Consider the following 25,322-nt stretch of genomic DNA (forward strand, 5'->3'; position numbering starts at 1 on the left):
CCCTTCTCACCCCAAAGGGAACTCGGGGCAGATCACAGTACACATACATTCAGTGCTGTTTTATACAGACAATACAGAGACAGAAAGAACAGAAAAAGGTGTGTTGTTGTTTTGACTCAATGTTGGGCTCAAATCCAGCCACAGGGGGTGCTGTCGTTCCATCCTCTATGACAAAGACCCATCAGGACTTCGTCCTTCCTTTTGGTCATCCAGCATTTTTTGATCTTTTTTTCTTTGTTGTTGTTCATTCGTTCAGTCGTCTCCGACTCTTCGTGACCTCATGGACCAGCCCACGCCAGAGCTCCCTGTCGGCCGTCACTACCCCCAGCTCCTTCAAGGTCAGTCCAGTCACTTCAAGGATGCCGTCCATCCATCTTGCCCTTGGTCGGCCCCTCTTCCTTTTGCCTTCCACTTTCCCCAGCATAATTGTCTTCTCTAGGCTTTGCTGTCTCCTCATGATGTGGCCAAAGTATTTCAACTTTGTCTCTAGTATCCTTCCTTCCAGTGAGCAGCCGGGCTTTATTTCCTGGAGGATGGACTGGTTGGATCTTCTCGCAGTCCAAGGCACTCTCAGAACTTTCCTCCAACACCACAGCTCAAAAGCATCGATCTTCCTTTGCTCAGCCTTCCCTAAGGTCCAGTTCTCACATCCGTAGGTTACTACAGGGAATACCATGGCTTTGACTAGGCGGATCCTTGTTGCCAGTCTGATGTCTCTACTCTTTACTATTTTATCGAGACTCTCCTCCTAAGTAAGCGTCTTCTGATTTCCTGGCTACAGTCTGCATCTGCAGTAATCTTTGCACCTAGAAATACAAAGTCTGTCACGGCCTCCACATTTTCTCCCTCTATTTTCCAGTTGTCAATCATTCTTGTTGCCATAATCTTGGGTTTTTTTATGTTTAGCTGCAACCCAGCTTTTGCGCTTTCTTCTTTCACCTTGATTAGAAGGTTCCTCAGCTCCTCCTCGCTTTCGGCCATCAGAGTGGTGTCATCTGCATATCTGAGGTTTTTTTCTTTATGACATCATAAAACACCTCCCCTGCTTTTAGCGGTACCGAATTTCTCTAATTACAGCTAAAGCTGTTTTTGAGCTGCTTAGGTAAACAGTAAACTGAGCTGACAGTCAGCAGCTCATGCCAACCCAGGACTTCAAACTTGCAACCTTTTGGTCGATGGATCTTATAATAGCTGGTGACTTGTCAATTACCAGCAAGTTACCCCCAGCTGGTAACTTCCAATTCACCCACTCCTCTTCATGCCACTTTGATACCCAATGAATGCTCTTCAATTCCAAATGTAGGCTCTGTCATTCATTTATACTGTATGTATATTCCATTTTATCACTTATCTGCCTTCTGTCATCTATTTTTCTTTCTCACACATTTCCTGATGCTCAAAATTATAATAGGCTCACCGAATATGTGAGATTCAGCTATATGTTCACTCCCCATTGGGCAATTAATTCAATGGAACTACTATAAGTGGGAGTAAATAACAGGATTTCAGCTGCTCTTTTCTCCTTACACATTGGTTCATACATTGTCTCATCAAAAACAATATGTGATCACCCATATTATTGTATTACTAAAGAAGTGATTATAAAATATATTACCTTCCATTCTCTAATTACTTACTTTGAGAAGCCTTTCATAGCTATTGATGGATGAGCACAATTGATAAGGTCTGCTCAGAAACTCAGGACAGGGAACCACTGCTTATATCACCAGGCTTCTCACCTGTTGTTTTCTCTTCTGTCCCTCTTTCCCACTCTTTGTGGGAAGAAGAGGAAGGAAAACAACACCTGCAAAGGTTGGCAGAAGTCAAGTACTCCAGCTCTCTTGCAAATGGAGATTTTGGAGCATACCCAAACTGTCTATTGTCAACATGAACTCTGGGAATTATAGCTGTTTATTTATCTAAGTAAGCATTCATACCCATATAATGCAAGATTTAAGCATCTCCACTGAAAAGTGAAAACAGGTTTAACTGAGAACAGTCTTTTTCTTGTTCTGTGATTTTTCATACTCAAGGTGGGAGAATTTTTTTTCCTGGTGTTCATCTTGGCAGAAGAATCTTATAATTTAGGAACAGCTGAAAAGCAAAATTCTGCTTATTATTTCTCTTTTTTCCTCCCATTTCAGAATTTTCTAAGCTCCTGATTATATGAGCTATGATGAGAAGGTTATAGATAAAGAAAAAAAGGTTGTATGTCATCAGAAGCAGACTTGATCTTTATCATCACCAAAAGTGAGGATTTCACCAAAAGAAAAGAACTAATTTGCCAAACGGTATAGACCAATGTAAATTTATTTATGTAAATTCAAAAATAATTAATGTCTAAATGGAAATATACTGCAAACTATAGTAGAGAAGACTGATAATTTGGTGCTCACTCTCATCTCCAACTTAATTGGTATAGCATATCTTTTAACAATTTACAAACTTTACCCTGAACTGGGACAGACAAAGTGTATCTTTAAAAAGTGGTTGAGTTTAAATAGTGGACTGAACTCTTGAGTCCTCTTTAAATGGGAGACTATCTTCTGTGAAGCAGAATACATGACCTCTAATGACCTCTAATTACAAGCTGAGCAGGAGGCCAGAGAGAGGTCAATTTGGCCTGCAGTAATTTCAGAGCTGAGAGAATTTGACTCAACCTTCCAAATTTCTGAAATTATTCTCAAGCCTTGCTAGACATTATTAGTCCCAATCAAGACCATCCAATGAAATCATCTCTAAGCCTAGATCTTATCCGCTTCCTTCTAGCTTGTGTTTTTATAACATCACACCAGCCTTCACCAAAGGTTGCAAGTCAAAATCAGGATTGATCTCATGACCCTTCTGGTCAAAGCTCCCCATTCTGCTTGGGGCATACAAATGGCTTGTAACGATCTATCAATTGAACTGCTCTTAGTTCCACAAATTTGGCTCTTTTTCACATAGATTATGGTTGAATAAAATTGACCCTCATGGAAGACAAAAGCCAAATCACATTCCTCTAATCCAATTATTTAACTACAAACACTACTGCCCTTGAAGGCGTTACAATACCCACCTAATGAGATTCAACTGAACATGAAATAGGTAGCAAAGCTCCATGTCTGCATCAGGAAGATAGGTCCCCAAATGAATGATTATTCAGAGAAGTCTGACGTTTACCATTATTCATCAATAAAAATGGGTTTGGAACTAGAATGCTTTGTAAATGTTTTAATTAAATAGATGCCTGCTCATGCCTTGTTTATGAAATGCCTTCTCCTGGGCAATTCCAGAGGAAGGAATGCATCTAAGTGGATAGGATGTTTTGTGGTTTCCTTTATCAAAATGTCAATAAGTGCTGCATTGGTAACCAAGAAAACAGAAGCCAGCCTTAAACAGACATCAATACTTGGTAGCAAACAGAGGTGGATCTCCACATGTATCACTTGGAAGCATTACATAATGTGCATGTAAATGAGAATGCTGTTACTTGAAAAAACCTATTAAAAGATGTGGGATCAATACTGTTAGACCAGAAGAAATTACATTTTCTATCAGGAAATGCTCATACCATTGAGATTTTCCTCCAACTCCAGCATCCATTATTTATACTCCACAAACAGACTTCCTGATATTGTAGGTTTCTCAAATAAATAACACAGTTGTAAGATTAATGGCAACGAAACCAATGGATAAAAAAAATGAGCAGCAGAATCCTAAGTATTCATTTCAATTAAAAAAATGCTATTAATTTCATTGAAATCTGTTTCTAAGAAAACATGCATGGTTATCCTGTTTTGAGAGGACTAATTATACCTTATACACACCCCCACCTTGCTCTTGCTGAATGAAGGGAGACGTTCCCTTAGCTCCAATCTTACCATCTTAGCCCCAATAATTTTAGTTGGATTTTAAGAGTTAAGGATCCAATATGTTAAAAGTGTGATTGTATTATGCCTTGTTTATTTAAGCTGTTTTTGATTTGTTATTTGCACCCCTGACATTGAATGTTTGCCAAAATGTTTCACTTTGCTGTAAAACATGAGTTCCCTTGGGGAGATAGGGCGGGCTATAAATACAGTATTATTATTATTATTATTATTATTATTATTATTATTTATTTTGAAGAAAATATGCATGAGTCTCGAAAACTGGAGTTGGATGACAGGTCCCTTTCTCAGTTAATAACAGTCACACAGGAGCAGGTCTTGAAGTATTGAAGGACCATGCAAAAGGATACAGGCTATGTAAGGTCATAAGAAAAGCCATGCTGGACAATAGTACAGGCCGATCTAGTCCAGCATTCTGTTCAAACAATTGACAACCAAATGTCTCTCAAACACTCACAAAAAAGACACAAATGCAACAGTAATGCCAACCCTCTACGTAATGTACCTCAGCAACTGATATACTGATACCATATATAGAACGTCAATATGTGTTTGAGTGTGTATGCATCCCTCTCTCACTCTCTCTCTCTCTCTCTCTCTCTCTCTTTCTCCTGGATCTCTAACTAGTCCTCACAAAGACTCATGACTAGAAAGCCCTGTCAGAGTCAATAATACTGAAACAGATTTGACACTGTATAAGGCAGCTTCCTTTTGGTGTGGATCATCTGTAGCTTCCTCATTCAATTATTTACACACCAGGAAGGACATCTTATTAAACACCATGGATTATTAAAAACAATGTGGATGAATAGTCCGCTGGTGCATGGTTCCTACTGTTTTGTTTTTCTCTTTGCCTATGTAAGGGTAGAAACTATTTAGAAATCCTTCACCATCATGTCTAAGGCACAGGAAATATGGTTTATTTCACCTAGATTTTTCAAGAATTTTAAAGCCAACGACAAAAAATTGATTTATTTTGAGCACAATAAACCACAGTTCTGGATATAGGCATCAATATATTTATCCCATCTAGCTTGTTAACCTGCTCATACAACAGGTCGGTTCAAACACTGAAAATCCATGTAGTGGTTTAATAAGCTAGAAGTCACAGCTTGCACATGAAAATGGCAAAAAATGCAATCTGCCACACATTACTTAGAAGGAGGCCTTGATGAGTTAATAGGCAATGAATAAATACCTGGAATAAATAAGTAAATGAAGAAATAAATAAATAATTCCAATTGTTTTCAATTAAAGTTTCACCCAGCTAACCACAATACTTCAATCTAGCAATGCGGTCTTATATATGTCTACTCTGAACTAAGCCTTTGTTGAGCTCCACGGAGAATATTACTTGAGTCACCTTGAACCCCAACCATCATCCCATACATCAGGGGTTCCAAACTCATTGTCATTGAAGGCCACATCAGCTTTATCAAGATCTTTATGCCAATTGTTTTATGTAGTACTTCTATATTTTATATTATACTCTTTGAGATTGTTGGGGTTTCTTTTACATTGCTTTCTATCATTGCCTTTCAGATATTGTTTTATCTGTGTGGATGTGAATAACCCTTGGTCTGGGCATTAATAAATCATAACATCAGCCTTATAAATGCCTTCAAAGGGCAACTGAATCCATGGATAGAGCACTCCTGGATAAAGAGGACCAACTATGTATTCTTTTACATAGTGGTCAGAGCTCTTTCGTTTTTAGCTCTAGTTTGAGTGCTCAGATGTTATTGAATGACAACTCCTTTTGATTATGTGCCATGTGACTGAAGATAATAGGAATTGCAACCCAGCAAAACACTTGTGGCTCTGAAGTTGGGGAAAGGTCAAAGGACATCTTAAAGACATACATCATATCAACATCCATGTATCTAAATCCAAAGCCCACTATCCTGACTGAACAGAACAAACTGCAGCCTTCCAGATGTTACTGTATCACAACTCCCATGAACTCTAGTCATATCGTCTATCTGGAGGACCACATAAAATGACATGGCAAGGTGGATTCCGCCTGGCAGGCCTTGGGTTTGACACTTATGCTACACATGAATTAGTATTAATCGCATTTAGGTATAAGATGAAAACTACTCAGCTTCAATCTACAGTATGATTTCCTGTTTGTTAGTACCTTAAATTTCAGGAATGACTACAGTAAAAAGGAAGAGCAGACTGAATGGAAACAATGACAGGGTATCAATATGTCTGATATTTTGCCATTGATCTTTACTTCACATCATTGCATTGGCATCATCAAAACAATTCTATCATCTCATGCAGCTAACGGAAAAGAACCATAAGTTGGTTCTCTTATACTGTCATTTCAGTCTCTGTCATCTAGAATGCAAGATATTCTTTCATCAAAGCAGTGTCATTGAGACAGTCTACTCTACATAATTACACTATGGCAACTGAAACCAGCTGTCAGCCATCCCAGTACATTAAGTACTGATAGACATCTTAGAAAAGTCAGTGTCTCAAATACATGAACAACATTTCTTCTGAATGCTTTTGTACTTAGCGACCTGGAAAAAGATCAAGATGAGCAGGGGGGGGGGGGGTGGAATACTGAATAAAAGTCTGCTTTCAAAAACCCAATGCCCCAGAAATCCTTCTAGAGAGGTTAATTAAAATGCAGATTTCTATGTAATTATAACTCAGTGCATAACAGCTTTAGTTTCTGTTTTAAAAAATAACAATCAGTCCCTTGTATTAATGAATCCCTGTATCATTTGCTTTTGAACTTTGACAGGTGATTTTTGGCAACAATTTTCAGTGGCATGTAGGTGACATCTATCCTGTATCTAAAATTAAAGACAGTTTCTTGAAGCCCCACTTATTAAAATTAAATGTAGCAGTTTTAAATGGCATGCATGAGCGCGCATGGCTTGTGCAAATGAGTACAGACTTTCACACACAGTCTCCAATTTGCATGCACAATTTGAGCTGTCATTTTGAGAACAGGCCCTCTCGTGTCTAACGTTTGTGTTTCATTACATTTTAAATCTTAAATGAAAGAATTACATACAAAACAGAGAAAAGAGGAGAGAGTAAAAAAAGGAAGAAAAAGTAATAAATACTGAGGAGGGGGAGAGTAAGAAAGAGACATGGGGAGAAGGTTGTTTGAAAGAGCTGGCAAAACTGAGACAGACAAGAGAATGATGGGAAACAGAGAAATAAGGCAATTAATACCAGAGCCAAGTAGAAAGAGAAAAGTAAGACACAACTTTTTTTGGGGGGGAAGGGGGGTAAAATAGTACATCTTCTGGAAAAGGAAACAGATACGAACACTTACTAGAATAACAGAAAATAGTGAGATTTTTTGAGTTTACCATCAGTTTTCTTTCTGCTAGATATCAAACAAAAAAGGAAAAGAGGGGGACAAACCAGTGATAATGTTGAAGCACCAAAGCACCCAGTTTGTAAATGTAAGACTTGATGCAGAAGGTGTTTGTTAAACATAGGCAACCATTCCTTAAAAGTAAGCATTGATTAAAAAAAAGCAATGAGACTATATTTCGAGTAAACATACATTGGGTTGAATTATTACATTATTTTTGCTACGTATTCTGCAAAGATTTGAGATTAATTGGGGAAAATGGTGATGGTGGGTATTACTATTTCAGTTCTTGGATTTACATTCCATTAGTTGCCCAATAGAAATGAATGCAAGGACAGGCTTTCTGAAATATGGGGAAGAAAAGAAATGGAACGATCCACATAACAAGCAATAGTACCAGTTACCATGTTTGTTTGTTTTTTGAATGCTGAAAATATTGTATAATAGGATCAATATCATCCTCCACCACACTACATACAATGCATAAACCAGTATGGTTTTTTTTAAAAAAAAAAATCAGCCATCTTGAATTAATGGAATAGATCTCTTTGCATTGGTGATTAGAAAGATTCCAGTTTCTGGGCTTGAATGTAGTCACTCTTCCTTTTTCTCCTCTAATATACTTATATAAAGAGTATTTTATTTATATTCTACTTTTTCTCCACAACTAAGACTGATGCTAGCTTACAAAAATTAAAGCAAATGCAGATATATGCAAAGAAAAATAAATTAGTAAATGCAAACAAAAAACTGATTGTTAAAATGCAATTAAATTATCCATAGAATTAAAATCTTTAAATGATTCTATTAAAAATGCAAAAGATATATATTTTCAGAAGAGCACACAACTAAAAGCTCTTGCAGTCAGTTTCTAAAATCACATCAAAGTAGAAACCATTGATTACCAACTACTGAGGCATGATGTCAGACCCAGAAAGTTGGTTTAAATAAAGACTATTGTATTCATCTAAAATCTATTTAAGTACTAGTAAGCTTGGATAGAACTCAATGGGGAGGGATCAACCTGATCTAACCCCTTGGCTGCCAACTCAATTTCCCTTGAGCAAAAAACCTGGGTCCCAGGAGTAATCCAAATAACAAGGTTGCTTGCTTGCTAACCATCTACTGGAAAGAAATTCCAGGTCACCCTCACCCAAGTCCCAGCATCCTATAAGTGAAAATGAACCCCCAAGTCTCTCTTAAGGCAGGGTTCCTTTCCCATCCTCAGGTCATAGGATACTCATGGGCAGTTCAGAGCCCTACCTGACACAAGAAAGGTGCCAAGGTATACATCTAAGTTTTATATTCTTCACTATTTGCCAAAGACATGGGACAAGAGTTTGTTAGCCTCCCCCTCCCACCAGACCAACCAACAAGCTGTAGGTATCTTTTTGTAGGTCTCCTGTTTCCAACAGATGTACACTACTGGCTCTATAGAAGCCCAGAACTATAGAACTGGAAGAGACCGCAAGGGCCACCCAGTCCAACTCCCTGCCATAATGGCAGGTTGGAGAATGATGTGCCCTTATGTATGGGCAGTCAAGCCTTATAGTGAATGGGTCCACCTTCTCTGCTCCCATGCACAGCACCCAACACAAGTCTTATGTCCTTCCCATGGAGGACATCAAGATGAGCTAGCAACTGAAAATGAGAAATCTCTATAAACTAGTGATGACCAACTATGGAACACTACTAATTCAGGAGTGCAAAAGTTTACCCCTTTTTCTTCAGAAGTACACATAGGAGAAATATAGGATTTGTGTCCTGCCACTTGATTAAATCAGACATCAGGGATACATCTACAGTATATGTTTATACACAGTACAGAGCACATGGAGCTTTGCACCCTTGGGTAAAAGACACAGGGTTACAGCACATTAAGGTTAAGTCCCACTGAAACAAATAAGAACTCAGAAAAAGAATTGCCTCCATCCTCTCACTTTGTTTCTCCCTCTCCTACCACTGAGCAAACATTTGCTTTTTAACAGATCCTGTCTCCGGTGAAGGCATGAATAAATTATGATACCTTCAAGCTTCTCAGCAAAATCATTTCTTTACATGTCTGATCTTCAGAAGCAAACAGTTGGTGTAGTGACAAAATACGTGCTTGTTGTCTGCCTTTCTCTCTCTCTCTCTCTCTCTCTCTCTCTCTCTCTCTCTCTCTCCACCTCCCCCTCCCCTCCCCGCCCCAACAGCAATTCACAGTATGGGGACTCTGAAGTTGTATCCCGCCTATTGAGACATAAAATAGCAATAGCCTGTGTGAACATTGCTGTGAATATTGACTAGAAAGACACCATAGAATAGTCTGCACGCTTTGGGAAGCAGGGCTGTGTGTAATCCAATTGTATGAAAAGGAATGAAAAGGAAGTTTTTGGCTTAGACTTTACAGAATCACAATAATCGCTACAATACTGGCAAACTCAGTGACATCCTTTTTCTCACAGAGTCTCAGGCTCATTGAGCCTGGCAATTCAATTATTCTCTCAGCCCCAAAAGGCACCCCTGCCCTGCCCCCCAATCCCCCCAATTTGCCAGGCTGATGTCTATGGGCAGTGCCATCCAGAGCTGGCTATGTTGTGCAAGATCTGCAAATATCTGAAATGCCTCAGGCTTCAGGAAACAAGAATACCTGACCTTTTATGATTGTGGCGGTTGTTTCCCCAGCAAAACATGCTATATACAATAAAGCCCTTAAATACCTGACAAAAGAATACATTTGCTATACTTCAACATCAAAACATCTTCTTATAAGGAGAGTTGCTTAGTCGAATACCTGAGAGTCATATTGACTCCTTTTTAACGAGAAAATGACCAGAAATGGATGGGAAGCTCACTAATGTGGAACAAGAACTTACATATTGGGTCCTCTCCCTAAACTCTTTGCTCCCTGTCCTCTCCCAGAAACACATTTAAAATGCCCTATGAGTGCATTAGCCATCAGGGAAGTTAACATACTAGAAGATGATTGCCTTGTCCTCAGCTTTGGCACTATACTTGTCCAGGCCTTGGGCAATGGTTTGAAGTGAAAGTTTTCTGTATTCAGAGGAAACAGAAAACATGTGAATTATTCAATTATCCCATTACATGGTTGAGGATGTGAAGGGGGGAGGGGTGAATTTTGGATCCATTTTTGCAATGCCCAAAGTATGTTGTCTAGGGGAGTTTTCCCACTTAATAGTACAGTTGGTACTGTATGGGAAAGTTTGCAATTTTTTGGAAATGTCTTCATTGAAATGAATGAAAATAAAATTCCCAGTTATCCCTACTTAAATATGTGCAGGAAGGACCAAACTGGGTGTTTTCCTGTGCTCTTTTTTGCTAGTTTTTCTCCTTCTCATTGTCAGAAGTATACACTACTTATTATTTCTCTTATAACTAGGTTTTTCCACTAAACAAGAGCAAAACAGCCTTTAAATTAAAGGAATCTTTTGGAAGAAAAATGACACTCTCTTTACATAATGGTTTCCACGTCAAGCTTTTGTTTTTGTTTTTTTTAAAGTAGACTAAAAATGAAATTAGAGGTAGAAATCTCAGCTTTCTTCCAACAGTAGGCAGTTCTGGCATAAGCTCCACAAAGCATTTAGCTTTTTTACATTAGCATAACTCTCTGTGGACAAGAAATTATAAAATGGAGAAAATAGCCTGCAGTTATAGTGGCCTAACTGAGTTCTGTAGTGAATCTACTCCAGAAAAACCTTAATTTCTTAATAAATAATATCAATTTTAGAAGTCTGTCCTATGCCAAAAGTCATGCAAAGGATGAAAAGACAGACTTAATGTACATACTGGCTATGTACTTATTGCCCAATATCTCCACAGGAAAGTAGCAAGAATAATTATGTAATTAGGAAAAGTCTGCTAAATTTTATAATAGCTGCTCCAAACATTATTTCATTAAGCTACACAGAAAGATAAGTGCTGTAATTCAATCATACAAAAAGAAATACCACAATTGTAGCTTTTGCCTTTAATTTACTTGGTGAGCCAACCTCGATTCCTTTGCCTTTTCCTCCTCTTTTTTTTTTCTTACCTTGTTTGCAATGCTTGTGATAAATGACTTGATGTCTAGATTAGTTGGGCAGCTCTTCTGACAGGGGGCATCTGCACACTTTAAGCACCTGGGGAAGAAAGTAAATGAGTTAAAGCGACTTACAGCACAAAGTGCTGCCAAGAACATACGATTTTTCCATGTACCTGACAGAAGCTAATCAATCTAAAAATTAATAATCCTTTACCGTTTGGGCAGCAATTCAAAAATGCTCCTGAGAGAAGCGCTTTTATTCCCATGACACAGACAGGTAAACCAAGGCAGCCACTACTAGATCATTCAGCCGACAAAAGCCAAAACCAACCCACCCATAGAAGACAACTCCCTGAAGGCAGGTGCGCTTGACTTGGATTATGTAAGGGCATAGTCTTCCTCTCCAGAACTTTTGAATTAGCTGGCAGAAAACGCCGGCAGTATTCACTGAACCAACAGCAATCACACTCTAGTCATTCCTCCCCTCTGCTCTGCCCCCACCGTCTTAAGTTTGCTTTGTAGTTCTTGCTAAATTTAACAGCAGAGAGTCAAATACTGAATGAAGAATTCAATCCTAGGCTTTTCTATAGTTGTATTCTCCACCAGCTTTTCAGATCTCTATCAAACATGTTAACATTTTTTAAAAAATTGAAATTATTTTAATGCTTTGAAACTCATAATGGCTCCCATAGCCTCTATGGTGTGAGGACAATATTGCTATGCCCCCCTCCCCCCATTGTTTTAAGCCCTTAAGAAATATTCTAAACTGGAAAAAACTGAAGTTAACCTCTAGCTAATTTTCTCCTTTAAAAAGGACTTTCTTGGCATAAAGCTTGGGAGGGGAGAATCAAAGATTTGGCAAAATTGCCCTCATATACCTTTGAAGCCCATCATGGTATTTTTAGTGCTCAAAAATCTCCCTATCTTTCAAATGGGAGAGATCGCCAAAGCAACATGCAATCCATAAGGTGACTCCTAAGATAAGATAATATATCCAGTAATTCTCCTACATCCAGTGGGAAGAACAGTTGCTTCCCAAAAGTTAAAAGCTGATGCAAAAAGAGCAAATTTAGGCAGTATATATATTTGCCACTTAACAACAATTGTGTAAAGTGGGCATGGGCTCGTAACCCGTCCCGCTCTCCTCACTCCCATCTATTATATCAATCAAGGGATTCAAAGAATTCGGTTACAATTTATTGTAGCCACAATTTGTCACTATGTTAGATGTCAGTTAGTTTAGACTGCAATTTGTTTAAACATGCCAATTTAAGGATGTGGTTTATGATTCAACAAACCACAGTTAAAACTAATTAGCATTCCTGATTTTTATGAAAGAGCAAATAGTGGTTAGACTAAAAGAGGACACAGATATTTCCAAACCCACGGCAGTGCTTAAGAAGGAGAGGGCAACAGAAACATAAATATTCACTAAGCTCAATTTATGTGTTATGCCAACATGAGATCATAGTAGGTTAACCAGTTTTCATTTTGGATTCCTTAGGATATGCATTTACATTATTTTATTAGTAAAGGTAGAGCATTTGGAATTCTGAAATTCAAAACTGTTCATCTAAGTGCTTGAGATAGTGATACTTTTTGTTTTCTGATGGTTCAATCAAACTTTGCTTCATGTAAAAAATTATTAACAATATTGCAAATAAAATTACCGTTGGGCTATGGGTATAATATGCATATGAAACAGAAATGAATTTTTGTTTAAATTTAGTATTCCAAAATCTAGGAGAAAAAAACCCTTCTAGTTTCATGCATTTCAGATAAGAAATACTAAATGTGTGTTAGCATTAACTCACCTTCATGGAACACACTTTTAATGAATACTATAATTTCTTAGGTAAAGGTTTTCCCCTGACATTAAGTCCCGTCGTGTCCGACTCTGGGGGTTGGTGCTCATCTCCATTTCTAAGCCGAAGAGCCAGCATTGTCCATAGACACCTCCAAGGCCATGTGGCCATCATGACTGCATGGAGCACCATTACCTTCCTGTCAGAACGATACCTATTGATCTACTCACATGTGCATGTTTTCGAACTGCTAGGTTGGCAGAAGCTGAGGCTAACAGCAGGAGCTCATGCCGCTCCTTGGATTCAAACCTGTGGCCTTTTGGACAACAAGTTAAGCAGCTCAGCGCTTTAACTCACTGCGCCACCGGGGGCTCCTTACAATCACTAAACCATTTGTATAGTGATAAGCAATGGAATATGAAATCAAACAGTATAATGTTTGATTTCATATTGACTGCAATACACTATAAGCAGTGTATTGCAGTCATATTTCTTGGAGAAAGATGGGTTTTAGGGATAGCTTTAGAAAAGTGTTCAGCAACATAAAGAAGCCAGGCCTCTTAACATGTTAAGGTATGACTTTTAACATTCAATAACAATCAATAATGCCCAATAAGATGCCACATATAACAAAATAATAATTTTGACACCTTCTGACACTACGGAAATTGACTAAATAATAACTATTTTAATTATAATAGCTTAGGAAACCGTGAAAAGCAAATCTTAAATCAAGAGCTATAACCTTTTAAATTTAAGCATGCAACATAAATGTCCTAAGTGAAGAATTGACCAGGAAGCCATTTTGGCAGGATAGCACGTGTGTAGATTATGCATCTTTTACCAAATAACATATTTCTCTTTTTTATTATTGAGCTGGCTCACAAATAACAGCTGTTGAAAATGTCAAATGTTAATGAGGCAGGGCAATGCAAACTTGAATTTGTGGCACTGGGCAGGGGGGGTTGGGGTGGAAGTGCCGTGAATATGCCAGTATAGACAGACTCTTATAACAACACCATCTTCCAATTCTCAGAGCACTCTGAAGACTAAAGTGCATCAGGCTGCCATTAATCCCACTTATCACTCTGACAGCTCAGTAATTACACTACTGCTATAGCCCAGGTACTGCAGTTGTAATAAAATATCAACCGCTGTGCAGGATGCATGCTGGTGAGATGTTTTATTAAACTTGGGGGGGTTGATCATCAAGTGACATTAGTGTTGACCTATTTTTTCTATTTGACAATAAATTATCCTTTGACCATGCCATAATTGATATTACGGAGTGCATTTACTGTACGAAAAACAGCAAAAGGTAGAGTATTCCAAAGAACCATTGAAAGGGGCATAAAATAAAGACAGTAGAAGGGAATACCAGGACGTCATTACCTGAATGATTTTAAATGATTGATAGGCTGCAAAATCACAGCTTTTGTTCTGCATTTAGGAGGAAACATAAGAATGATGGCTGTAAACCATAATTATACACAAATCCCCACAAACACGACTTAAAAAAATACATTTCTTCTTCTACTTTTCAAATTGACTACACTGTTAGATACTTGATTTTAAAAAAAACACAATATTTTTTTAAAGACCTGTCATACACAAATCTTTATCTTACTGTCTTGTTCACTATTTACTTACTTATTTATTTAGACTCATAGCTCCATCAGACTGGAAAGGGCTATCTAGTCTACCCCCTGCCATGCAGAAATGCAAAACTGAAGCATTCTTGCAACCATGTTGTCGAAGGCTTTCATGGCCGGAATCACTGGGTTGTTGTAAATTTTTCAGGCTGTATGGCTATGTTGTAGAAGCATTCTCTCCTGATGTTTCGCCTGCATATGTGGCAAGTATCCTCACAACCTCTGAGGATGCTTGCCACATATGCAGGCAAAATGTCAGGAGAGAATGCTTCTAGAACATGGCCATACAGCCCGAAAAACCTACAACAACTCAGTCATTCCTGCAACCCATCTATGTTGATGGATACTAGTGCACCATCCCTGAACTGATCTATTCTTCTATTGAACAGTTCTTACAGTGAATGTTTTTTTTCCTAACATTCAGATGGAAGCTTATTTCTTATCATTATAATACAGAGTTTTCTAGACTCTGGAGCTGCGGAAAACCAGCTTGGGGTCTTGGTTTCTGGGTTGAAAACAAACTTATTACATCTTCTACACAACCTCTCTTCGAATATTCAAATATGGCTATTATGCCACCACTAAGAGCTCATCTATATGGGCCACAAATTTCAGCAGCAGTTGCTCTTGGGCATCCGCGTGATGCACCGGGACATCTGGTCCACAACATCAGGAAAAAAATCAGTTCTGTCCTGCGTTAGGTAATGTGGACTTTGCCCATTCCTGTGTCTCTCCCCTATCCAAATCACACGACATCTTTGTTGACATTAGCAAAAACATTAGCAGTGGCCAGAAGGTCTCTGGAGCTGTAATTATGAAAAATGACAAAGGTACGGGTGACTATCCAGCATGGCTGAACTTAGTGTGGCCCAGTTCAGCCATGAACTCCACTTTCACTGCTACCATAGTTTAGGAGAAGACATGTCAACACCATGGCAGAATCAGGGACTGGTTCGAAGCAACAATGTTTCAGAGCAGCCCCGTATTTTGTGCCTGTGTAAACAGTCTTCTTAGCTTTCTCTTCTCCAAGCTAAACAGACTCAATCCCCTAAGTGATTCTTTACAGTGTTTATAATATTTATATCCTACCCTATACCATGAGATCTCAGGGTGATGTTCAAGAAAAAAAAATAACGCAAACAGGGTAGTACAATCCAAAACATTAAAAAATAATTTAATTGTACTAAAAACATATTAAACAAGCTAACAAATTTTAAAATGGGGTAGCCATCTCTTCCCCAAGCTAAACACACCCAATCCTTTTAGTCATTCCTTATTATTAATACACTAGCCAACACACATTGTGGTGCCTAAAATGTTAAATCTGTTTCTGGGGAGATTTGACTGGTTAATTCTAAAATGGAAACAGTTTTTCCCTATCAGCTCTACTTTCTGAGAAGAAACTTAATGAAAAACTACACACTTATCCACAATAGATTCTCATGCAAAGTCATTAATTTGTGTTTATTAGAGAGGCATAAAAGCCTGATTAAGAATGTCATGATAAAAAAAAATGAGACATGCGGTATATAAGCTTGTATGAATTGCCTGTCTGAACATTTGCATACTGCTCCTTCCCTTGTTGTTTTTGAATCTCAATTTCTTGTTTTCCAATACTTTTGGAATGTTTAGTTTTCAATTGTTTTATAATCTTGTATATTTTGACAGCATTAATTACTTTGTCTTATATTTAAGTTTTGTATTTTATCTGAATTTGTTTTACAATTGCATTCTATATTGTTATAACTGATTCCTTCCTTCCTTCGTTGTGTGTGTGTATGATTGTACAGTTCTGACAAGACCTATTGCTTTTGTATTATTGTACTTGTAAAGCACCAAGTTGATGGAGCTGCAAAAATGGATGACAAATTATCATCATCGTCATCTCTCAGTAGAACACTGAGACAATTATAAGCAAAATATTGCTTTTGGAAAGGAGTAGGAAAAAGAATAGGCAAAAGAAATTTGTGTTGGTGTATCTTTCTACGAAGAAGAATAAGGAAAAGAATTGAGATTGCTGTCTTGGACTTTGATAATGAAATATAGACATAACTGACTTATATCAAATCATACTACTTGTCCATCTGGCCCAGTACCTTGTAATTCCTTTAGCAGTTTGCAAGATAAAATGTAGATTTTACATATGCAGATTTTAATGCATATACAATACATTAAACTATCTTTAGAAATAAAATGTTTACAACATGACCATATAAAAACAAAAGATGAAAGTCTGGTAGTATGACATACCAAGAAAAATCATTTTCTTGTAATACAGTCCATTCCTAGAGGCCCACCAGCAGGGTCATCTGGGAAGATACGGTCTTTTGTTTAGCTTAGATCCAGGACACAAAGCTGAATTATGTTCAGACAGAAACTGGTAATCACAAAGCTTCTATAACAAAGATGTTGTGTGCTAGTATTAGCAGACACATGGGAAAATATTGTCATCCTCACTAATATTTCATTTTTATTGGCAGGAATTGTATCTATAGTTTCTGCTAAACAGATACAAGTTGTCCTTGGGATCTGATCAAGCCTCACTACAAAGTTTGTCATGAATGGTTTACAATTCCCCCCTCATGTTGTTACCGGTTTACGTTCTCCTTCTTCCCCTCCAATGTTTGCCTGCACAACATGGCTCTGGTGGTTTCTCTCCTTTTCCCTGCAGCAACAGGAGCTGCTTGTAAGTCAAGTGAAGATAGCTTGAGTTTATTTGTGGGATTCATGTGGGAGAAAAACAAAATTCTTCCAACAAGGCCAGAAGGAAGAGTTGACCTTGTATCTCAAGAGCAGGAAAATTCAATGGAAAAAAACTTTCACTGCAATCAATTCTCAACCCTCTCTTCTTCTTCTTTCAGTCCTGTGTTCTTGCTTTCCTTCCACTATTTTGCTTGCTGAAGATTTTTCTTCCTTTGTTTACTGTAATCTTTGCCCTGGTTTTCTCCTTTCTTGCATTTTGAATCCTGCCCCTGGAATCTCCTTTTTGAATCCTGCCCCTGCCCCTAGAATCTCCTTTTTTTCTCTCAAGCAAAGGCTTTACACCCATATCTACACACTGATTTGGCTCAAAATCTTTTTTTATTGGTTTCTGTAATCTTCTATACTTTTTACATTGCCTTACTTTATTTCCCTAATTTTGTGACAGAGATGCCTGTGACTCAAATAAGGCAGTGATACAGTGACAGGAAGAAGTGCAAAAAAGATTCCCATATCAACAAAACCCCATGTTTGGGGGTCTAATCTGTGTGGTAAGTGAAACTTGTTAATTTTGTCAGTCACATCTCCTTTACAATAAAAAGAAATTGGCTCAATTGCAAGAAATTGTAACAGTTTTTTAAAAACATAATCTATGCGTTGTGCAAAACTGTGCATGTGTGTCTGTATTTTAAATTTTAAATACATATGTGCTATTGTGATTTTTTATGCTTATATTGCTTTGTTAATTTTATGTTTATGTTGATTACTCTGTATGTATTGATGATGTTCCTTGGAAACCACTCTGAGTCCCCTCAGGCAGATAGAGCGGTATATAAATAAGGTTTGGTTGTTGTTGTCTTTACTTTTATTATTTTATTCACGTATTTTTGATTGATTAATTTAGCTTATTCTCTTTTTCCCATAAAGGCAATATTTATCAATTCAAAGATCTCTGTAATAGCATATGAGGATTCTTCATCAGTCATAACTTTGACTGTTCACTTGTATAACCCTGGCCATGCCACGATGCTGTTTTACTACACTGCTTACCAATTCAGTTATGTGCCCCTATTTTCATCTGTGAAATGTTGAAGAGTATGTTAAAATATCAGTTTTTTTCAAATTTTGACAGGCAGAAAGGAACAAGAAAGGACACAGCGTGCAACAATATATCCCTGTGATCACTCCTGTGTGTACACACACTGCTAAAGAGGAATCATGCACCACCAAAGTCTTGCTAACACAAATTCTTCAGTTTGCTTTTGAACAGAGCCACACATTGTCAAATAGATACTGTGGTGTAACTGTTTGGTAGAACGACTCAGTGAAAGAGAGAGAGAGCCAGAGTACAGACAAAGTACAACTAAGTCTATTATTAATAACCTCCCGTATTTCGAAAAGTGCTCTACAATTCATAAAACAATACATTTTTTTAAATACAGCTACTTTCAAAGTTTAATTTCACTTGCTTTCTAATTGTTAACTTCTTTCCAATTGTGAAAACATATATACTAATTTCCAATTGGCCAAAAAGGAGAAGGCTTGTGTAAGTGGGACTTCACTAGAGCTAGTTATAGAGAATTCTGGGGCATATTAGTGAATGTGGAAAACCAGCACTTTTGAAAGACTTTTCTTTGACTTCAACTTATAACAGTTTAAGATGACACTACATCCTATTCCTACAAAATAATAGGATTCTGGATTATTGTGTACAATAGTTTTCATTTTTTCTTGTTTACTGATGCATATATGGACTGCAATCAACAAATGTTAAGAGATTCAGGGGGGAAAAACAAAAAAGGTGTCAGTTTGGTACCATCAGTGATGGCTTAAAAAGTGATCAGAGAAATTCATGGGTGATATGGCTATCCATGGCTACTGGTGATGGTGCTTATATGTTGTCTTCAGTTTCAGATGCAATAATCTATATGTACAAACCAACTGCTGAAAAAGATAACCAGGTTATTAGTCATACAACCTGTTTGGAGCTTCCCACAAGCTTGTTGTTGGTCACTATTAAATACAGACAATATAAGCTTAAAAATCTCATATTATATTCTTATGACCAGAGAATAAGTCCATAGGGCATATGTCAACCAGGATGTCACTAAAGTTTGTGGAAATCTCGGAAAAAAGTTCAGTTCTTTCTTATTCTCTCTCAACAGCCCACATTTGACAAATTGAAAAGCAGTTTCCATTTTTACATTGGAATCCTCTCAAAAGTCATTTCAATAATTAGATATTTGCTGTCTCAAAATGTACAATCTTTAACTCATCTCCAGCCTTTTCCACTGACCAAATCACACACAATGACACTTGTTACTGATTTTCGGTTCTCTCTTTCTGCAGCTCCCCATGTTCCCACATTCTCTCAAGTTTTTATCTGCAGGGCATTCTAGTTCTAAAGATGCTCTTCCCTGAGGGATTGCCTCTCGCTATCCTAATTTTTGTGCACCAGAGTTAAAATCAATGGAGGTGGAGAGAAGCTACTGCAAATAATACAACCTACGGCACTGCCATAAAAACGAGCACAGAGATGTTCAATGCGGAGACCTTTTTAGTGCTATCTAGAGACTTAAAGCTCGGGGTACTTCTGAGGAGAAATACCTGAAGAGATAACAGCCTTTGAAACCCTATAGCAGCTGCACTGAAGCTAGCCAGTTGTATCAAGAGTATAATTTAGCCAGTGATATCCTCCCTACTAAGCCCTGTAGCTGTGTGGAAGAAAAAAATCTATCCTTTCCTTGGGTCATAACAGGGCAAGAAATATCACAGTTCTCATCAGAGTTCTCTCTTGGATACATACACCTTCCAAAATACAGTTTGCACCTTTGTTTTTATTTTGGAATATATGGTTTCTCATAATAGAATATTTTTGAAATATTTTATCTCATATTTTTATGCTTATGTTCATTGTTTTGGGGGTCATATCTGGGGCATTTCTTGGGGAGCTGTATAAAATACCTCAAAGCAGACTAAATTAAATGATACATCATATAGTTTTAAAACATTCTGGAAACATTAGCGTGCATTAGCCACCTATCTGTATATTGTTGTTTGGCTCATTTCAGTGTTGTGAAAACAGGACCTCTCATTTCATTGGTACCATGAATCACCAGAAGTACCTCTAATGTGCATTGAGGCTGTTTTGTGCGGTGTTTTTGAACTGTCACAAATCATGTTTGCAAAGAGGTACATGACATTATTGGCCAGTGAAAAGGGTTAGTACTAATGAAGAAATGAAAGGGAAAGAGCAAGTGACTTGACTGTATGATATTCAGGAAGCAGGTTCACAAACTTCAGATATTGGTTTGTATGTTCTTATAGGAAAGATACACTGCATTATGAGAAAGAGGGAAATGAAGACACAGTGCGAAGATTTAGAAAGCTACCTGTGTCAGGAAGAGGAGGCTCCTGCTCAGAATGGTAGAATCAAGAAATCTCTGCTGAGGACCAGGGATTTGACCCAGTCTGGCCAATTATACAAGATTTTCTTAATTGATACTGCTTCAGTTTTGGCCATAGCTGCCCTGAGTCTCTATGGGAAGAGAGGTACGGGTTAGAAATAAATAATATTAATATTTATTACTATTATTTGAAACACAAAGATTAGTTCACAGCAAACAAGATCACTCTGCTGGTTGTTGTATTGGATCACACGTTGGAACACTTCCAAAGTGTCTAGGACTGTGTGATGTATTGGTGAATAATGCATGCAGATCTAAGTAGGGTGGCCTTTTGCAGCTGACAGATGGTAATTTTGTCAGTGCCTATTGTGTTTAAGTGCAGGCCAAGGACTTCAGGCACTGCACCCAGTGTGCCAATCACCACTGGGACCACCATGACTGGCTTGTGCCAGAGTCTTTGCAGCTCGATCTTTAAATCCTTATATCGTATCAGCTTTTCCAGTTGTTCCTCTTCAATCCTGATGTCACCTGGGATTGCAACATTGACAATCCATACTTGGTTTGTTAACACAATTGAGAGGTCAGGAGTATTGTGCTCCAAAACTCTGTCAGTCAGAAGTCCCAGAGTAGCTTGACATGTTCATTTTCTATAACTTTTTCAGGCTTGTGATCCCAACAGTTCTTTGTCACAGGCAGATGATATTTGTGGCACAAGTTCCAATAAATCATCTGAATTATTATTATTATTATTATTATTATTATTATTGTAGTTGTTGTTATTGCAGGGTGGTGGTGGGCAGATCCCATGATGGAAGGATGCAAGAGATTTTTTTTGAACTAGGTATTGTGAAAGTAGGAAGAAGCCTTACAATATCAGTCAGAGTTCATCCAGCCCAACTGTCAATTCTGACTCCCAGTTGTTCTCTAGGATTTCAATCATGAGTCTTTCCTTACTGGAGACCCCTGGTAATGTAAAATGCAAATCCTAACTTGGTCTGATCCTGTTTAGCCTCTGAAATCCTAAGCAATTTCACTGTGGTACACACCTATTTCTTGAATCGGTCAGCATATTAGGACTGGGGATTATGCAATAAGAAACTTGATTGTCAGGCAAAGGAAAACAATGACTCAATAAATGCACACTTTATAGAAAACGAAAGTTAATAAGAAGTCAGTTTTAACCACAAATGTATTCATAAGTCATGTAAGCAAAGGAAAAAAAAGCCAACAAAAACAACAACAACAAAACCCAGCCAATCAAATAAATAAAACATAATAAGTTAAGAAGGTTTGTAGAGCAAGTAAGTCAGGCTGCCAAGTACCAGTTGATGGGGGTGAATAAAAAGTTTTCACCTTTGTCCCCTTCTAGTGAGTTTCCTAGAGGCAGCTGGTGCTGGAAAGCAGAGCATGGGACTCAAACAGGCCTTTGGCTGGAAAAAAGTAATTTTTTTCCAAGATATGGTGATGAGGGGACAAAGCAGGTCTTTCTATCCCTTATTTATTTAGTCAAAGCCAGAGGTTTCACTTTAATTGCAAGACACGTGTAATTCATATTTCTATTTCTGAGGGGTTAAATTAAGTCACTAATCTAATGTTGTACCTCGGCAAGCAGCTGTAACTTAGTGTACTTTGTGCCGCATGTATTTGACCTGAATAACAATGCATGAACAAAAATATATTATCCATGATTATACCCTATGTTCTAGATTTTTCTAATAAACCTGTCCACTGAATTCAAGCAAATCAAATTAATTTGATTACCTGAACAGAAATATTAAGTGTGTATGCCTTATAATGGATCTATCATGATACTGAAAATGAACATGATTCTAGAAAATCCAATTATTTTCCAGGGGGGTAGGCTGTACTCAGAACATTTGGTCAATTCACATTTCAAGAATCAAATTGCATCATTCATTGACCAGAAAGCCATATTACAATACATGGTGCAAAACGTTTAAACAAGTAGGTAAATGCTAATAGTATTTCTCATAGGTTTCACCTAAAATATTTTTCATATCATATGAATATGTGTATACTTTTTTTAACTTAATACTATTACATGCTTGAATCCAGATCCAAAATAAATACTGAAAGTATTCAATTCCAATATGGTATACATATGATCCCAGTATATATTTTTAAGAGGAGAAAAGGAAAATTACTTTTCCCCAGTAATGGAAACATGATTCTACATTAGTGATGAGCAAATCACTCTATTTCTATCTGATGTCATTTTTGCATGTATTCTGTGCCATGCTGCATTTGGATTACTCTGCATTTAAAAATGCCTGTAAAAATATATTTAATCTTTTAAATGCATCAAAAATTCATATATATTTAATTATGTTTAATATGTATTAATTTTAATCCAATTTATTTTTAAGTTAATATTGTATGTTTTGAGGCACTATGTAAGTGCCACTTGTAAGCCACCTTGAGTACCCTTTGGGATAGAGAAAGGCAAGATATAAATAAGGTAAATAATAATAAAAAATTTAATTATTATTATTATTATTATTATTTAGTGAGAAATTGCTGCTTTTTAAAAATTTTGCCATCAACAATGACTCTTGCATGCACTCCCACCACTGTGGAAAGGTAGTGCCATTGGTGGGCTAGAATAAAATGCCAAACCTCTCCAAAAGGGAGGCTGATTGCAATGTTTCAAATAAACTGTAATGAGTGCACACACCTGAGTCTAGATGGGCTCCATATCAATTTCCAATTCAAGCAGTCCCCAAGTTACAAACAAGATTGGTTCCGTAAGTTTGTTCTTAAGTTGAATTTGTTTGTAAGTTGTAACAGGTAAATTTTTAAGTGTAACTCCAGCTATACTATAAACACACACACACATACTTTGGACAACATTGGGGTTAACACTCCTGTGATGTTTGTTTTGCTGTCTGTGCCCTTGTTCGGAAGATTCCACCTCACTTTCTGTACCTGTGATAATTGGATTTTGAAAAAAAATGACTTGTTAATGGAAAAAGGGGTTGATTGTAAAGCTTCAGGGAAGACACCTTTTCCCCATGATAAGTCTTCCAGGAGTGAATTTCCCTTCCGAGGGGTAGATTTCTCTCACTTCCTGTTGTCTCACCCCCATTCTAAACTATGAGTAATTTGTAAGTAGAATGTTTGTAACTCAGCAACTCCCTAACAGGCTTATAGTCAGAGGGAGGGGGGGTTGATCCCCCTCCCCGCCCAAAATGTATCAGAGTAAAACAAACTGGTTTACTCATGAATTGGTTAACCAGTTAAAACTCACGAGTAAACCAGTTTTTTAAAAAACCTGACACATTTCCATGGAGAGGGGGTGAACCCTCCCCCCCCCCCCCCCCCCCGGCTACAGACCTGCTTGTACATTTACTTATTGCCTGACATATTATTAATGCCATTCACTGATGTAATTCTAAGTTATTGTGGAGGTTGGGATTCTCCTCCTGCCTCATGGAATGACCAATACCCCAGTCAATCCATTTTCCTCCTGTCTGCTTTCCTTCCCACATGACCATATAGTAGCTGATAGAAAGTTGGGACAACTGATACTGTGTCTGCTTATGTGATTACAGACATTTCTACAGATGCAGACCAATAAAGGCAATTTCCTGGATCTATCAGAGGTCCTAGAAAATGGCATTCTCACTATGCTTCCTTCTACAGTTATAAACACTTCTTATTTATCTGAAATGTATCATTACTTACGACATGACTCTGGAGGAGGGATACAGGATGAAAGTGATTCCTGTAGGAGGAAGATATGATATATTTCCACCATTTAAAAACTTTTCTACACGTCTCCCAGTACAGGAGCTTGGCCATTATTTATAACAATTAAATGTCCTACTATTATGGAAATTTCTCTGAACAACTTACAGTAAATTCATCTCTAATAGTGCCCCTCCCCTCCCCCCATGGAACCAGTACACACTGCCGACTTAAAAGTCTATGTTGTTTCAAAACTGAACAAGTGTAACTAATGAATCCCAAAGTATCCCTTTTGCTGGATCTAAAGACATAACCAACTTGATTGGCACATTGTGGGAGCCATAAGAAAGGAAAGATATTATTTAACTGATGCACCAAATCATCCAAGAGCAGTAGTAGCAGCCGCTACAATGTTATTCACATAATTCCCCTTTTTTTCCTGATACTTGTGAAATGAAGTTTCAGAATCAGCCCTTTCATGAACCTGTGACATATGGTTGTGAAACAGTTGCATGGCCAATTAAAATGGCACGTGTTATCTCTGAGAGTAGCTGTTACAGTTATTTGCAATTCTTGATTATTGCACTTATAACTGTGTAACTGTTGTGATTATTTTATATCTATATTAATTACAGAGTAAGATGGAAAATGTTATTTTTAAACTACCGCTCCGAAAATGTCCTCAGAGTTCTCTGTGTTTATTTTGTGTTCTGTTTTAGGCACTTTGTGCCAACTTCCCCCTTCCCAAGTCCTAGAAGCACCTTAGCACAACCGATGTTACTGCACACCGCACCTTTTAATCCAT

The 25,322-nt window shown here is 37.6% G+C and overlaps 1 protein-coding gene across 2 annotated transcripts in view; it reads right to left on the reverse strand.

Annotated features, from left to right (window-relative positions):
• Positions 1-25,322, reverse strand: part of DPYD (dihydropyrimidine dehydrogenase) — a 594,355-nt gene that overhangs the window by 410,360 nt on the left and 158,673 nt on the right. For both annotated transcript variants that reach the window (XM_060773944.2, XM_060773945.2), the window contains exon 4: positions 11,255-11,342. In XM_060773944.2, coding sequence (XP_060629927.2) covers positions 11,255-11,342 — 88 coding nt within the window. The remainder of the gene's footprint in view (positions 1-11,254; positions 11,343-25,322) is intronic.

Source organism: Anolis sagrei, chromosome 4 (genome assembly GCF_037176765.1).
Source record: "Anolis sagrei isolate rAnoSag1 chromosome 4, rAnoSag1.mat, whole genome shotgun sequence".
Lineage (NCBI taxonomy): Eukaryota > Metazoa > Chordata > Lepidosauria > Squamata > Dactyloidae > Anolis > Anolis sagrei.